A 16552-nucleotide genomic window follows, 5' to 3' on the forward strand; every position below is an offset into this window, starting at 1 on the left:
CTTCCCTGAGCCTCTCCCTGTTCGCAGCTTTGGCTCTCCAGCCATCCCCCTGCCCACCCCCTCTAGTTTCCATTGCCCTCTTCCATCTATCCATCCCTCTGCACGTGCGCCCCTCTCTCCTGCCATCCATCTGTCCATTCCTCCCCATGCACATCTTTCTCTCCTCTTCCCACCCCCACCCCCCGCCCGGCTCCTATCTGTCCGTCCGCCTCCCTACACATCCGTCTGTCCCTCTCCATTCCTTCTCCTGTCTTTCCCCAGCCTCGGGGGGGCGTGGAGCTGTCAGAGCACATCTGGCACAGCTGGCCCCGCCCCTTCCCCACCTGGCCCAGGTGTCGGTAGCTCCCTCCCCATTGGGGGCCGGCCGGCAGGGGCGGGGCCGGGGCCCGGGCTGCGGGGAGTGGGGAAGGGCAGGCAGGCAGCGAGGCTGGAGCGGCCGGAGTGGGGCAGCATGTGCAGCCCGGTGGAGCGGCGCCTGGCCGGCCTGCGGGAGCTGCTGCAGGGGCCCGGGCTCGAGTCGCTGCTGGACGTGCTGCTGTGCCTGTACCGGGAGTGCAGCGGCGCCCCCCTGCGGCGGGAGCGCAGCGTGCAGCAGTTCCTGGCGTGGGGTGAGTCTCCTGCCCCCAGAGCGCAGTGCAGTGGGGGCTGGGAAAGGAGGGGGGCCTCCTGCCCCTACAGTCCCAGGTGATAGGGGAGGCTGCCCCTTTAGCTCCTTGCAGTGAAGGAAAGAAGCCTGTCCTGTAAGCCCCACCCCAGGCCCTGTGCAATTAGAGGGGAGCTGTAGGAAGGGGGGGCTACCCCCAGGGTGCAATGGGACAAAGGGCCCCCAACCCTGTGCAAGGGGAGAGCTGACCCTGGGCTGCAATTGCAGGATATACTGCCTCCAGCACTCTGCAATGCAGGGTGGGATACTGGAAAGTCAGAAAGGGGAGAGGACTTCCCCCCACCATATGTGATGGCTAGGGGTGCCCCCACCTTGTGTAATGGGTATCCCTGTGGTGGATTGGGGCAAGGCAGGAGTGGCTGTACTTGAGTGCCCCCTTACTCTGTGTGCAGCAGGGGTGCAATGTGCTCATCTGAGTACCCCCTACCCCTGTTCACTAAGGGGCAGGAGGAGGAAACAGAGGTGTGAGCAACAAACACACACCGCTCCCTGCAATGCTTCCTCCCTCCCTGCTTCCTCCCCCTGGTCTGTGCTGATTGCAAAAGTAGCTGCTTTTATTTATTTATTTTTATTTTATTTTATTTGGGGAGGGGGACATGAAATGACCCACTAGGGACTAGCCTGAGACTTGGAAAACTCATGTCACGCAGGCCCCCGCAAGCAGTTGGCTTGAGTCTGGATCACTACTAGGTGCTTGGGGCTTGTCAATCCAAGGAAGCTATTCTGGAGTAAGGTAGGGTGTGAATTTAAAGCACAATAGTTACTGTGGAATAGTTGACTCTTACTCTGAACTAGCAGTTCTGGTCAATTGCCCTGTGCCACCCCAGCCTGGCAGGGCCCTTGTCACTACAGTATCGGAGACTCTTGATCTGGCTGGTTTATCCTCAAAACATCTATTGGCTAGTGAACCACTTACAAACAGGGCAAATGGAGGCAGAGAGGCTGTAGTGTGTTGCTCATGGTGAGACCAAGAGTCAGTGGCAGAGCTGGGGATAGAACTCAAGTCTCCGGTACCTTAACCGCACGCCCATCAGCACCAGATTTGTGGCACTGTTTTGGAGGATGGTGATGGATTGAGAGGTGGTTTGATCAGTGTACCAGTATCTTCAGAGAGGAAACAGCAGGTACTAAAAGGCTCTTTAAGCTAGTGGAGAATGGTAGAATAAGAACCAACAGCTGGAAATTAAAGTCAGAAACATTCAAGTTAGAAATAAGGCTCCAATGTTTCTCAGGGACCAAACTCTGAAAGCAAAGGGTGGGGGAGGGATTCTTGATGTCGCCAACTCCAGACTGGCTGCCCGGCTAGAAGATGCTTCAATCAAATGTAGGTCCATTGATTCCATGGCCTAAAGGGATCATTGTGGTCATCTGGTCTGGCCTCCTGTATAGATAGCACAGGCCAGAGAACAGCCCCAAAATCATTCCTAGAGTAGATCTCTAAGAAAAACACAAGTGATGGGGCTTGGTACAGGGTTAACTGTTGTGGTATTCCCTGGCCTATATTATATAGGTGGTCAGACTCAATGGTCCCTTCTGGCCTGAATCTATGAATATCCTTGTCATAGTGTGGCAGGAACTCCATTTTAGTTCAGGCTGAGACATTCTTGCTGTTTAACAGCCAGTTTTTTTAAGTGCTCAAAAATCCACCTGCTGCCTTTATTTAAAAATACAGAATTCCTGCCTTCTAATCATCCAGCTGTGTTCTCATGGACCCTTTGCTGTAGCATCTGGCCACCTTTCTCACAGAAGGAAACCTACACATTTGATACCAGAGCCTGTAAAAAGCTTGTAAATTTCCTGCTTGGCCTATACACCACCAGTCTATTGGCTCCCAGCAGACTGGTCCCTCTCATGCTCCAGATACAGATCAAATGATGGGAGGGCTCAAATTTTCTGAAGTGCATAAGGATTTCGGGGTGCACACAGACATTCCTTAAAGGAGCCTGACGGAAGGGGTCCATTTAAGGCGCGTCCAGTTGGGCAGCCCCCAAATAACTAAGTGGCCATTTCAAGCTGTTTTGTCGACAAAGGAAGGTCCCTGCCCCAACGCTTGGTCTAAACACAGTGGGAAATAGGACAGGGGAGGGATGCTGCCAAGTCTCAGAACCAAAGCGCTGCAGTCATTTGTACATCTACTGTAATGGGTTGGCCGCAGTATCACTATTGCTTGGGGTCTCTGTGTCCTGCCACCTGCTGCCAATCTCTGAAGCCCACAGGGGTACATTCATTTGCACCAGCTGTGGATCTGGCCCCAAGGCTGGCTGCAGCCTGTAGGCCCTAGTAAAAAGGGTGCATTGTAGTTCATCACTCCAGCGGAGGATGGCTGCTCTTGCACTACAGACCAAGCCTCCTGAGATAAGTCTATCAACGAATAAATGGCGGGAGATCAGCATCTCCTGGCCTCATAGCACAAGAATAAGGGCCCACAGTGAAATCTGAAGGTAGCAGTAAGACAAGTGCAAAGCACTACGCTTTGAGAAGGAAAAAAAATCAAATGCACAGCTATAAAATGGGAAATAGCTGGCTAGACATTGGTACTGCAGGAAAAGAATCTGGGGATCATAGTGGATCACAAATTGAATGAGCCAACAGTGGTGCAGTTGTGTGTTTTTTATATATTTAAAAAAAGCTGATATTATTCTGGGGTGTATTAACAGGAGTCTTGTATGTAAGACATGGTGGGGGTCATTATCCTGCTCTGCTTGGCACTGGGGAAGTCTCCTCAGCTGGTGTGCTGTGTCCAGTTTGGGGTTCCAGGCTTCAGGAAAGATGTGGATAAACTGGCAAGAGTCCAGAGGAGAGAAACAAAAATGGTAAAAGTCTTTAGAAAACCTGACCTGTGAGAAAAGGCTTAATAAAAACACCTTGGGGTGTTTAGTCTTGAGAAGAGACTTAGTGGGGACCTGATAAGTCTTCACCATCCTCTTTAAAACAGCCCTTAATGTATTATTTCTTGTCCTACCTTTCGTGGACATGGAGAACAGGCTTAATCTGCAGCAAGGGAGATTTTAGGTCAAATAGAAAAAATGTTCTAACTCTTAGATGAGTTAAGCTCTGGAACAGGCTTCAAGGGGAGGTTGTGGAATCCATGTCACTGGAGGTTAAGAACTGGTTGTGACAAACACCTGTCAGGCATGGTCTAGGTTTGCTTGATCCTGTCTCAGTGTGGGGGCTGGACTTGATGATCCCTCAAGGTCCCTTCCAGCCTGACATTTCTATGATTTTATGAAACTCACAATGGATCAAAGGATAGAGTACTTCTTTTAGATTATGGTACTTGCTACCACAGGAAGTCACTGAGGCCAAGAATTTACCAAACTTCAAAAAGGGATTGGACAGGTTCTATGGATAACAAGAATATCTAGTTATAGCTAATGTTAACAAACTTTTGGCAAGGATATTAAACTTCAAGGTTTAAGCTTGTCTTCTAGTTATTCATGATCAGGAGGAGACATTCATTAGGAATATATTATCCTACAATGGTTCACTCCAGCATTTCTGCATCTTCCTCTGAAACGTTAGCTGCTGGTTGTTTGTATTGCTATAGTGCCTATAAGTCCCAGTCATGGGCAAGGGCTCTGCTGTGCTAGGCACAGTACAAGCACTAAACAACAACTTCCTGTCCCCAAATTATGATGATCTAAGTTCTGGGTTAGACAGCCCTCTGCTCTGATCCTGTCTGGCAATACCTATCTTCCCAGGTCTAACCCCTGGGTCTGCCCCTCCCCTGTAAAACTAAGGCTGATCATTCAGCAGCTGTAAAGGGTGGGTGATATTTCATTAGCTAATTGTAAAGTGCTGTGTTCTCTCCTTCCACTCCCTTGAGAGCTGCTTTGCAGGAAACCAGGAATCTCTGTGCTGTGTGAGTTTGCATCCACTCCCACTGCTTACGTGTATTCTCCATGCTGGGAGTGATTTATGCTGCAGGAATGAAGATTGGAGGTGGGGGGAATGATCCTGCTTCCGTGTTCTTTGTTTTTGTGTTAAGTCCTTTCTTCACAAGGAAAAATGTGGGAGAGATTCAAAGTGAGAAGGCCTGACTCTGTGCCCTCCTCCTGTGTGAAAGTGAGATCCACATCAGGCCCTAATGTCTGGCTGTGACAGTGTGTCTACCCCGTTTGCAATACCATTGCCCTAGCACGAGAGCCAGCTGAAATTTGGGATTTCTGGTTTGCAGGACATGTCAGACTTGCTGAAAACATTAATTTCAGAAGTACCTAAACACTGTTTCCAAAAGGTAATACCTATGCCAGCAGGTGCTCAGGGGAAACTGATGTGATTCTTGTCAGTTTCACTCTCCACCACTGAATGACCTGGGTGAAGCTGACCTGAATCATGTGAGCAGCTGCTGAGGACCCTGGGGATTGCCACTCCCAGGTGTATCTTCTATGGTTCTGGGGCCCCAGGACTTCCCAGGCCAGCTGGTTCCCTGGGCTGTCTGGGGAGCCAGCTGTGCCCAGGACACTGGCTAGTAGGAGGGAGCCTGAAAGCCCTGGCTAGAGCAAGGGCTTCCAGGCTCCCTGGTGGGAGCTGAGCCCCAGTTAGAACTGGTGTCCTCAGGCTTCCCCCTCCATTGCCTGGAAGCCCAAGTATCCCCAGTCTGGGGCAGTCCAGATGGTGAGGCTGCCCCAGAACTGCAGAGCCTGGAAACCTGGCTCCTCAGCAGCCTGCTGGGTGATCTGACAGAGACCCTGCCTGCAATGTGACAAACAGTCAAACCTGGGGTGAATTTGCAAAACACTTCATGTTCATGTTTTTTGTTTTTGTTTTAACACAAAACTTGGAAAATTTCCATTCAGCACTTGCTAGGACAGGGCTTGTTGGGGATTTTTAATGGATTTATGTAGGTTGGGGGAGTGCTTTGTGACTTGAGTCAGGTGTGTCCTAAAGGAGACATTATGCCCATAGGGGTGCGCTAGGCCTAGCTGTGGGGGGAGTGGACAGAACTGGTTATTGTCTATGGTGTCCTCTTGCTACTCTAGTTACAGTTGCACAGAGAACCTTGAAAATATGATCTGGTGCAGTCTGAGTTGGCAGAGAGCCTGAAACGATAGCTCTGGATACTGCCTGCTAGCTCGGTTGGCCAGCAATGGTACTTCAGAGATCAGCATTGTTAACAATCTCACTGCTGTTCAAAACATATGAGATGGGGGGAGGAGGAGGAGGTGGCTTAGGGAATCTGGCCTGCTGGATAACGCAGGCCATAGAATTTCAGCCAGTGGCTCCTGTGGTGCAGAGAATTATTCTTTCCTATACTCACTCCAAAGGGGAACCCTGATAAGAAACGTGGCCAAGGGACAGGACATGTGAGTTCCATTCCTAATTCTGCACTGGCCTGCTGTGTGACCCTGGGCAAGTCCCTTCCCCTCTTGGTGTCTGTTTCCCATCCCACCCTCTGTCTATTTAAACTGTGAGCTCTTTGGGGCAGGGCCTGTCTCTTGCTACATATCTGCCCAGTGCCAGGTGTGATGGTGGGGCTGGTTTTTGGTCAAGGGGTCTAGGCGCTGTTATATTACAGGTGTGTGAATTACAGCAGGGACAGCTCTTATGATTTTTGGTGGAATTTAATGTGTTCCTTAAAGCCCCAGCTCGTGTGAGACTCACCTTAATTTTTGCAGATTGTGGATGAGGAGATGGGGAGGGGAGAGAGTGTGCCCCTTTTAAAGCTCAAAACCACAGGAGACAAATTCGAAAAGAACCCAACATTCATTAAAAAAAAAAGAGTAATCGCATGATTCTTTAAGATAATGTCATGGTTTCGGGCCAGGCTGACTCCCAGTTTTGAATGCTTAGTGTTGGCAACATTCAGATATCCTGATTTCTGGAATCCCTTCAATGGGGTTTCTAAGTATTCAGCACCTCAGAAACAATAAACCCCTTTAATACTGTGAAGGTTAGCACTTGGATTGTAAGTTCTTTGGGGAAGGTGCCATCTTCTGTTTGTGTGGTGCCTAGCCTAATAGAGTTGCAACAGCTTTATGCTTCCAGAGGCAGTGTTGCCTAGTGGATAAAGCACTAGACTGGGACGCAAAGACCTGGGTTCTAGTCCATGGCCTGCTGGGTGCCCTCGGGTGAGTCAGTTGCCCCTTTCTCTGCTGCTGTTTCATCCTCTGTAAAATGGGGCAACCTGTTATTCTTTTGTGAAGTGGTTTGAGATCCACAGACGAACACTGCTGTTGCTGCAACATTACACAATTATAACTAACAATAGATCTGGGTCCTTTAATTGTAACAGACATCTAAAATTCCTCACTTGGAGGAAATGAGAAGCAGGCAGATAATCAAGCTATTGACTTTTTGGGTCAAAATAATGCCATTCAAAAATAAAAGCATAACTTCTGACTGATTTTTAAGGCCAGAAGGGCTCATTGTGGTTTTCTAGTCTGATTTCTGTGTACCCGAGGCCCTAGGATGTCTCTGAAATAACTCCTGGTTGAACTAGGACTGCTCTGTTAGAAATACATCTTGTCTTGATTTAAACATTGCCAGTGATGGTAAATCCACCACAGCCCTTGGTTAATTATCCTGTCTGTTAAAATGGGCACCTGGTTTCATTCTGAATTTGTCTCACTTCCACTTCCAGCGATTGGGTTGTGTTCGACCTTCGTCTGCTAGATTGAGGAGCACATTTTCAAATTTGGATTCCTCATGTCAGTACTGCTAGACTGGGATCAAGTCAGCCCTTCACCTTCCTTTTTGTAAGCAAAGCAGCATGAGCACTGGGGCTTTAAGGGATGTGTGATAAGCGGTGAAAACACCTCCAGTTGTAAAACTATTTCTATCCATAATGGCTCTGTCTTGATGCATACTGCAGTCAGACCTAGCAGCCCTAGCCATGGACCAAGACCCATTGCGCTAGGTGCTGTACAAACCGAACAAAAGATGGTCCCTGTCCCAAAGAGCTCACACTAGTCTGCTCTGGCCCAGCAGCATGTTTAGTCTAACCTAGCACACTTTTTTAGTTATTTTAAAAGGAGTGCGACTGCGCTTTTGGAAAACCTCAGGTTAGTCAAAAGCAAGGTCTTCCGAAAGCTTCAGGCCAGTTGCCTCCTTCCTCAGGCATCTTAAATTCTCCTCTGCAAATGGCTGACATTTTCCAAACATTCTTCACAGCTTTTGCAATCCTAGCTTTGAGCTACAGTAACCTCATTAGATACCAGATGTTCTTCTGAGTAGGCCAGTACTACCTCAGGCCCCAGAAGATTGGGGGGGAGGGGGCAGACAGTAGGGGTGGGCCAGTTGCTGCCTAGACCCCTGCACTGAGATTGGGAGAGATGTCCTGTTCCAGCTGACTAAGAGCATGGGGCTGTCCCTGTTGTGCTACACACTTCCCAGACCTGCCTGCCAACAGAGGTATTTCCCCATGGGGCTAGGTTCTGTGCAGCCTCCTACCGAGAAGCACTTCCTGTCCCAGAGAGCTGCCAATCCAAGCAGAGTTCACAATTAATTAACTTCCAGTCCAGAAAGGGGTTGTTATAATCTAATTGGGCCTCATGTATCACCCTGGCCGGAACACCTGATGCTTCCTGTGTTGAGCCAACAAGCTGGCGAGGGGCCCAGATCTATCAAGTTAGGGACAAAACCTCGAGGCTTGATTTAAAAGCTCTGCAGGTGACTGGGGAATCCCCCTTTCCCTGGGTATCCAACAGACAGAATTTGCTTCTGCATTCCCAGTGTGAATTTTAATTCCACTCCAGCTGCTGGTTCTTTAACCCCGGGGGAGGGGGTTGAACTGGGGCCCATTTGCCCTCCCAGTCGAGAATGGTACCCTTAGTTTACGAAGCCATTGTGGATCGAAGACCTGGTCCCTGAAAGAGGGGTGTCGTCACAGGGGAAGCAAGGGGATGAGGCTTGTGCTTTAGGTTAAACACATACAGGACTGGAGCCTTCAATTGGCTAAAGGAAAAACTTAGTTGTACAATCTTATTGCTCAGGCCTGGCCTACACACACATTTCACGCTGGTGGCTGGGGGGGTATGTGTGAGAGAGAGACATACCATGACATCACCTAGCGTGGATGCTCTTTCAGAGTTTAAGGCCAGAAGGGAAAATGAGGTCATCGAGTTTGATCTTGGGTGTATCTCAGGCCCTTTTAACATCACCCAGCTACCTCTGTACTTAGCTCAATGACTTTAGTTAGACTAACTCATTTCAGTCCTTGGGCACCTGACCTCTTGTGAGCCCTGGGCCCAGAACAGGAGAGACCACCAATGTCTCAGGCCCCTGTTATGGCAGGGGATCAATGAGGTGAGACATGTCCAGATGATCCCAGCAGGTGACCCCCACTCTATGCTGCAGAGAAAGACAAACCCTGCCCACCGCGTCCCTGCCAATCTGATGTGGGAGAAATTCCTTCCCAACCCAAAATCTGCTGATCAGTTAGAACCTGAGCACAGGAGCAAGATCCACCACCAAGCCTCAAAGCCAGTGAATTCTCTGGACCACCTCAGTGCCCTATTTTGACTAGTCTCCAGCTGTCGCTGATCTTTGATCTGTCAGAGGAAGGTGAGAAAATCCCAGCTATGTTTGGCCAGTTGTGCACTGGAGAAAAGATTTCCTTCTCTGTTCTGCGGGTGCCCTGTGCCTTAGGGTATGTCTACACTACAAAATTAGGTCGAATTTGTAGAAGTCGTTTTTTTAGAAATCGGTTTTATATATTCGAGTGTGTGTGTCCCCACAGAAAATGCTCTAAGTGCATTAACTCGGCGGAGCGCTTCCACAGTACCGAGGCTAGCGTCGACTTCCAGAGTGTTGCACTGTGGGTAGCTATCCCACAGTTCCCGCAGTCTCCGCTGCCCATTGGAATTCTGGGTTGAGATCCCAATGCCTGATGGGGCTAAAACATTGTCGCAGGTGGTTCTGGGTACATATCGTCAGGCCCCCGTTCCCTCCCTCCCTCCGTGAAAGCAGCAGCAGACAATCGTTTCACGCCTTTTTTCTTGAGTTACCTGTGCAGACGCCATACCACGGCAAGCATGGAGCCCGCTCAGGTAACCGTCACCCTATGTCTCCTGGGCAGGTGTGGTACTGCATTGCTACACAGCAGCATCAACCCATTGCCTAGTGGCAGCAGACGGTACAGTACGACTGGTAGCCGTCATCGTCATGTCTGAGGTGCTCCTGGCCACGTCGGCCAGGAGCGCCTGGGCAGACAGCGGCTTGGAATGACTTGACCAGGTCGTTCTCTTTAGTCCTGCAGTTAGTCCTATTGAACCATCTTATGGTGAGCAGGCAGGCGACACGGATTGCTAGCAGTCGTACTGTACCATCTTCTGCCAGGCAGGCAAGAGATGTGGATGGCTTGCAGTCCTTCTGCACCATCTGCTGCCAGCCAAAGATGTAAAAGATAGATGGAGTGGATCAAAACAAGAAATAGACCAGATTTGTTTTGTACTTATTTGCTTCCCCCCTCCCCCGTCTAGGGGACTCATTCCTCTAGGTCACACTGCAGTCACTCACAGAGAAGGTGCAGCGAGGTAAATCTAGCCATGTATCAATCAGAGGCCAGACCAACCTGCTTGTTCCAATAAGAACAATTACTTAGGTGCACCATTTCTTATTGGAACCCTCCATGAAGTCCTGCCTGAAATACTCATTGATGTAAAGCCACCCCCTTTGTTGATTTTAATTCCCTGTAAGCCATGTTGTCAGTCGCCCCTCCCTCCGTCAGAGCAACGGCAGACAATCGTTCTGCGCCTTTTTTCTGTGCGGACGCCATACCAAGGCAAGCATGGAGGCCGCTCAGCTCACTTTGGCAATTAGGAGCACATTAAACACCACACACATTATCCAGCAGTATATGCAGCACCAGAACCTGGCAGAGCGATACCGGGTGAGGAGGCGACGTCAGCGCGGTCACGTGAGTGATCAGGACATGGACACAGATTTCTTTGAAAGCATGGGCCCTGCCAATGCATGCATCATGGTGCTAATGGGGCAGGTTCATGCTGTGGAACACCGATTCTGGGCTCGGGAAACAAGCACAGACTGGTGGGACCGCATAGTGTTGCAGGTCTGGGACGATTCCGCCTGGCTGCAAAACTTTTGCATGCATAAGGGCACTTTCATGGAACTTTGTGACTTGCTTTCCCCTGCCCTGGAGCGTATGAATACCAAGATGAGAGCAGCCCTCACAGTTGAGAAGAGAGTAGCGATGGCCCTGTGGAAGCTTGCAACGCCAGAGAGCTACCGGTCAGTTGGGAATCAATTTGGAGTGAGCAAATCTACTGTTGGGGCTGCTGTGATGCAAGTAGCCCACGCAATCAAAGATCTGCTGATATGAAGGGTAGTGACCCTGGGAAATGTGCAGGTCCTAGTGGATGGCTTTCCTGCAATGGGATTCCCTAACTGTGGTGGGGCCGTAGACGGAACCCATATCCCTATCTTGGCACCGGAGCACCAAGCCGGCGAGTACATAAACCGCAAGGGGTACTTTTCAATAGTGCTGCAAGCTCTGGTGGATCACAAGGGACATTTCACCAACATCAACGTGGGATAGCTGGGAAAGGTACATGACGCTCGCATCTTCAGGAACTCTGGTCTGTTTCAAAAGCTGCAGGAAGGGACTTTATTCCCAGACCAGAAAATAACTGTTGGGGATGTTGAAATGCCTATAGTTATCCTTGGGGACCTAGCCTACCCCTTAATGCCATGGCTCATGAAGCCATACACAGGCAGCCTGGACAGTAGTCAGAAGCTGTTCAACTACAGGCTGAGCAAGTGCAGAATGGTGGTAGAATGTGCATTTGGACGTTTAAAGGCGCGCTGGCGCAGTTTACTGACTCGCTTAGACCTCAGTGAAGCTAATATTCCCACTGTTATTACTGCTTGCTGTGCGCTCCACAATATCTGTGAGAGTAAGGGGGAGACGTTTATGGCGGGGTGGGAGGTTGAGGCAAATCGCCTGGCTGCTGGTTACGCGCAGCCAGACACCAGGGCGGTTAGAAGAGCACAGGAGGACGCGGTACGCATCAGAGAAGCTTTGAAAACCAGTTTCATGGCTGGCCTGGCTACGGTGTGAAAGTTCTGTTGGTTTCTCCTTGATGAAACCCCCCGTGCCTTGGTTCACTCTACTTCCCTGTAAGCTAACCACCCTCCCCTCCTCCCTTCGCTAACCGCTTGCAGAGGCAATAAAGTCATTGTTGCTTCACATTCATGCATTCTTTATTCATTTATCACACAAATAGGGGGATGACTACCAAGATAGCCCAGGAGGGGTGGTGGAGGAGGGAAGGAAAATACCACACAGCACTTTAAAAGTTTACAACTTTAAAATTTATTGAATGCCAGCCTTCTGTTTTTTGGGCAATCCTCTGTGGTGGAGGGGCTGGTTGGCCGGAGGCCCCCCCACCGCGTTCTTGGGCATCTGCGTGTGGAGGCTATGGAACTTGGGGAGGAGGGCGGTTGGTTACACAGGGGCTGTAGTGGCAGTCTGTGCTCCAGCTACCTTTGCTGCAGCTCAGCCATACACTGGAGCATACTGGTTTGATCCTCCAGCAGCCTCAGGCTTGAATCCTGCCTCCTCTCATCACGCTGCCGCCACATTTGAGCTTCAGCCCTCTCTTCAGCCCGCCACCTCTCCTCCTGGTCATTTTGTGCTTTCCTGCACTTTAACATTATTTGCCTCCACGCATTCGTCTGTGCTCTGTCAGTGTGGGAGGACAGCGTGAGCTCAGAGAACATTTCGTCACGAGTGTGTTTTTTTTTTTCTTTCTAATCTTCACTAGCCTCTGGGAAGGAGAAGATCCTGTGATCACTGAAACACATGCAGCTGGTGGAGGAAAAAAAGGGACAGCGGTATATAAAAAGACACATATTATAAAACAGTGGCTACACTCTTTTTCAGGGTAAACCTTGCTGTTAACATTACATACATAGCACATGTGCTTTCGTTACAAGGTCGCATTTTACCTCCCCCCACCGTGTGGCTACCCCCTCAACCCTCCCCCCTCCTCGTGGCTAACAGCGGGGAACATTTCTGTTCAGCCGCAGGCAAACAGCCCAGCAGGAACGGGCACCTCTGAATGTCCCCTGACGAAAAGCACCCTATTTCAACCAGGTGACCATGAACGATATCTCACTCTCCTGAGGATAACACAGAGAGATAAAGAACGGATGTTGTTTGAAAGCCGGCAAACATACACTGCAATGCTTTGTTGTACAATGATTCCCGAGTACGTGTTACTGGCCTGGAGTGGTAAAGTGTCCTACCATGAAGGACGCAATAAGGCTGCCCTCCCCAGAAACCTTTTGCAAAGGCTTTGGGAGTACATCTAGGAGAGCAGCAAATGCTAGGGCAAATTAATCCTTTCACATGCTTGCTTTTAAACCATGTATAGTATTTTAAAAGGTACACTCACCGGAGGTCCCTTCTCCACCTGGTGGGTCCAAGAGGCAGCCATGGGTGGGTTCGGGGGGTATTGGCTCCAGGTCCAGGGTTAGAAACAGTTCCTGGCTGTCAGGAAAACCGGTTTTTCCGCTTGCTTGCTGTGAGCTATCTACAACCTCCTCATCTTCCTTGTCCCCAAAACCTGCTTCCGTGTTGCCTCCATCTCCATTGAAGGAGTCAAACAACATGGCTGGGGTAGTGGTGGCTGAACCCCCTAAAATGGCATGCAGCTCATCATAGAAGCGGCATGTTTGGGGCTCTGACCCGGAGCGGCCGTTTGCCTCTCTGGTTTTCTGGTAGGCTTGCCTCAGCTCCTTAAGTTTCACGTGGCACTGCTTTGGGTCCCTGTTATGGCCTCTGTCCTTAATGCCCTGGGAGATTTTGACAAAGGTTTTGGCATTTCGAAAACTGGAACGGAGTTCTGATAGCACGGATTCCTCTCCCCACACAGCGATCAGATCCCGTACCTCCCGTTCAGTCCATGCTGGAGCTCTTTTTCGATTCTGGGACTCCATCATGGTCACCTACAGCTTGCCACGCTGGCCAAACAGGAAATGAGATTCAAAAGTTCGTGGTTCTTTTCCTGTCTACCTGGCCAGTGCATCTGAGTTGAGAGTGCTGTCCAGAGGGGTCACACACACACACTGGGCACTCTGGGATAGGTCCCGGAGGCCAATACAGTTGAATTGTGTCCACAGTACCCCAAATTTGACCCGGCAAGGCCGATTTGAGCGCTAATCCACCTGTCAGGGGTGGAGTAAGGAAATCGATTTGAAGAGCCCTTTAAGTTGAAAAAAAGGGCTTCATCGTGTGGACGGGTGCAGGTTTACATCGATTTAACGCTGCTGAATTCGACCTAAAGTCCTAGTGTAGACCAGGGCTTAGACTGGTCTAGCTTATTCCCCTTCCTGTATGACCGTGGTTTTCAAACTTTGTAGGCTGTGTACCCTTTGCCAAATAATGTAGTCTACTACATACCCCCAGCTGAGATACCTACAATTCCATTGCCAAGTCTTACTAAATAAAATGCATTGTTCCCCATTACAGGATTTTTTTTGTGCTTACTCCCTGATGAGAACTCGTACCTAGGGGTACGTGTGCCCCGGTTTGAAAACCACTGCTCCATGGGAATAATTGTCCTCGTATATGTACATTGATCACAGTAAAACTCTGGCTATTTCAGGTGCATTGTGCCACTTCAACTACAGCAGCAGAGTTAAAGCAATACAACTACTGTAGGTGGACAAGGGCTTAAAGCGGGAGTCGTCAATTGGCAGGCCCCATCCAGACCGCTAGATGCTTTTGAATGGACTGAAATCTTATTTACTTATGATAATTATTGGGTTTTTATTATTTTCTCTGGAGTCTGGACCATGACAATACCTTGCTCCAAGAAGTGTGGACTTTGACAAAAAATAGACTACCCCTGGCTTAAAGAGAAGGCACACACTCTCGGCTAGCGACTAGGGCATTGGACTAGTAATTGAGACACCTGGGTTCTAATCCTGCCTCTGCTACTCCTGTAATACATAGGATGGAGAACGCTCTTGTTCAGTGTTGGCTTGATGTAGACCAATACGAGGAAAACCACGTATTGTCTCTCCTAGCGCAGAAACTAAATTGGCCACAGTAGAGATTCGTGTGTGTCTCTGTCTGTCTGTCTGTCTGCTTCAATCTTCAGGAGATTTTTGGGTGTTTTGTTTTTTTTATTTTGTTTGGAAGAACAGCACTTTTAAATCGATCTAAGAAAATCTCTTTGAGGCAGGGACCACCTCTCGTTCTGTGATTGCACAATCCTAGACACGAGGGGGTCCAGGTCCATGAGTGGGGCTCCTTGGTACCATTGCAATGCGTATAGTAATCTAGCTACTGCTCCCTTGGCTCCTTATTTGACAGACCTCTGAAGATCTCCAGCAGCCCATCGAATCGCCCAATGGAGACAAGACTTTTTTGCTTTTTTCTACCACAGTAATACACCAGAAAAGGATCTAAGAATCGCAGTCATACAAGGCAGCATCTCACTACATGCCACCTGCCACTCCTGTCTGAAACTCTCGGCTGGAGCAGCCTTTTTAAAAAACATCTATGATGTAACTCTTACCTCTCTGTCTCCTTCTTGCGAGGCAGTGGAAATACGATTACTCACGCTCCCCAACAGCACAGGTCTTGTTTTTCAGGTTTAGGCGCTGGCTGCGTTAGGTAAAGCACTTGATCTTGCTGTAGGATCCAAAAACTTCAGAAAACCATGCCTGGTACTTGGCAGGAAATTAACTTTAACAAGAAGTATAAGGTAATCATTTTGGGGGCAGGGCATATTCTCCCTGGGACCACAGCAGATACCTGAGAGACTAACTTGACAAGAAACTTGATTTATTTCAGCTCATGAGCTGTATTTCAGAGGTGATAGGCTGTTTAAAAATAGCTTTTGAAATCCCCTCATTTTTGCTGCGCCTTGGTTTGTATGACAGCAGGGGTTGGAAGCCCTATGAGACAAGGCAGGGGGCCCTGTTGGGCCAGGCACTGCACAGACCCTGATCCAGATTTGGGGCGGGGGTGCATTATGGCAGGTGCATGAGCAGTAGTAGTAAGGTACAGCCAAGAGATGCCAACCAAGATCAGAGTTCCTTTATGACATGTGTATGTTATTAATAGTACTATGGTAATGCCTAGGGGGTCCCAGTGAGAGGAGGGGCCCATTATACGGTATGCATTAGTAGTATGGTACTGCCTTGTTGCTCCAGCTCAGACTGGGGGGCCCTGCTATTGGGCCAGGTGCTGCCCCCTGCCAGGTGAGGCCCCATTTACAGCATCTGTATCATTGCCTGCACTATAATAGGGCCCAGAGGAGATCAGGGCCCCTGTCCTGGGGAGCACTGCCCAGACCCCAAATCCCTGGATTGTTTTGTTTTAACACCATCTCCGAGGTCAGAACAACTCATGGTGAGAGCACTACACTAGCCTGCATGACACCTGCCTTCAAGGTCTGGCTCTACCGCACAGTTCTGGGGAACCCTCAGCCAAGTCACTTCATCTGGGTCTCTGTTTCCCTTGTCCGTAAAATAGGGACAGATTATGCACCCCATCTGCTTGAATTGTGAGCTCTTCAAGGCAAGGCTGGTCACCCATTGTGTCTGTGCAGCAAAGCTTGAGGGTGGGGGGCGGGGATTTCCCCAAATCTTGGTTAGGGGTGTGTGCGCAGCACGTGGCACCCCTAGGGCCCCCAGCTCTTGGTGGCGGGACAGGAGGGAGTGTCTGTACAGCACCTGGCATGGTGGGGGAGCCAGTCTCAGATCAGACGCTTAGGCACTGCTGCAACACAAACATCTCCTTGTACTTTTTGCTATCAGTCAGTAACTGCCTGGGCTAAGTGGGGATGATAGCTAATAAATTTAAAAAAAATTAGCACAAGTGTCAACTGTGTGTGTTGTGTTGTTCCTGTCGTCAGGGTAACCTAGCCGGAGTCTTGGTTGGTAGGTAATTTTTGGATCCAGCAACGCCTG

General features: G+C 49.6%; 1 protein-coding gene across 4 annotated transcripts in view; it reads left to right on the top strand.

Moving 5' to 3' along the window:
• The first annotated feature begins 271 nt into the window (after positions 1 to 271).
• The window catches only part of CDC42BPG (CDC42 binding protein kinase gamma), a 65148-nt gene continuing 48867 nt past the window's right edge, over positions 272 to 16552 (top strand). For all 4 annotated transcript variants that reach the window (XM_073351939.1, XM_073351941.1, XM_073351940.1 and 1 more), the window contains exon 1: positions 272 to 608. In XM_073351939.1, the coding sequence (XP_073208040.1) occupies positions 452 to 608 (157 nt within the window). In that variant the 5' untranslated portion in view covers positions 272 to 451. The remainder of the gene's footprint in view (positions 609 to 16552) is intronic.

Source organism: Lepidochelys kempii, chromosome 7 (assembly GCF_965140265.1).
Source record: "Lepidochelys kempii isolate rLepKem1 chromosome 7, rLepKem1.hap2, whole genome shotgun sequence".
Lineage (NCBI taxonomy): Eukaryota > Metazoa > Chordata > Testudines > Cheloniidae > Lepidochelys > Lepidochelys kempii.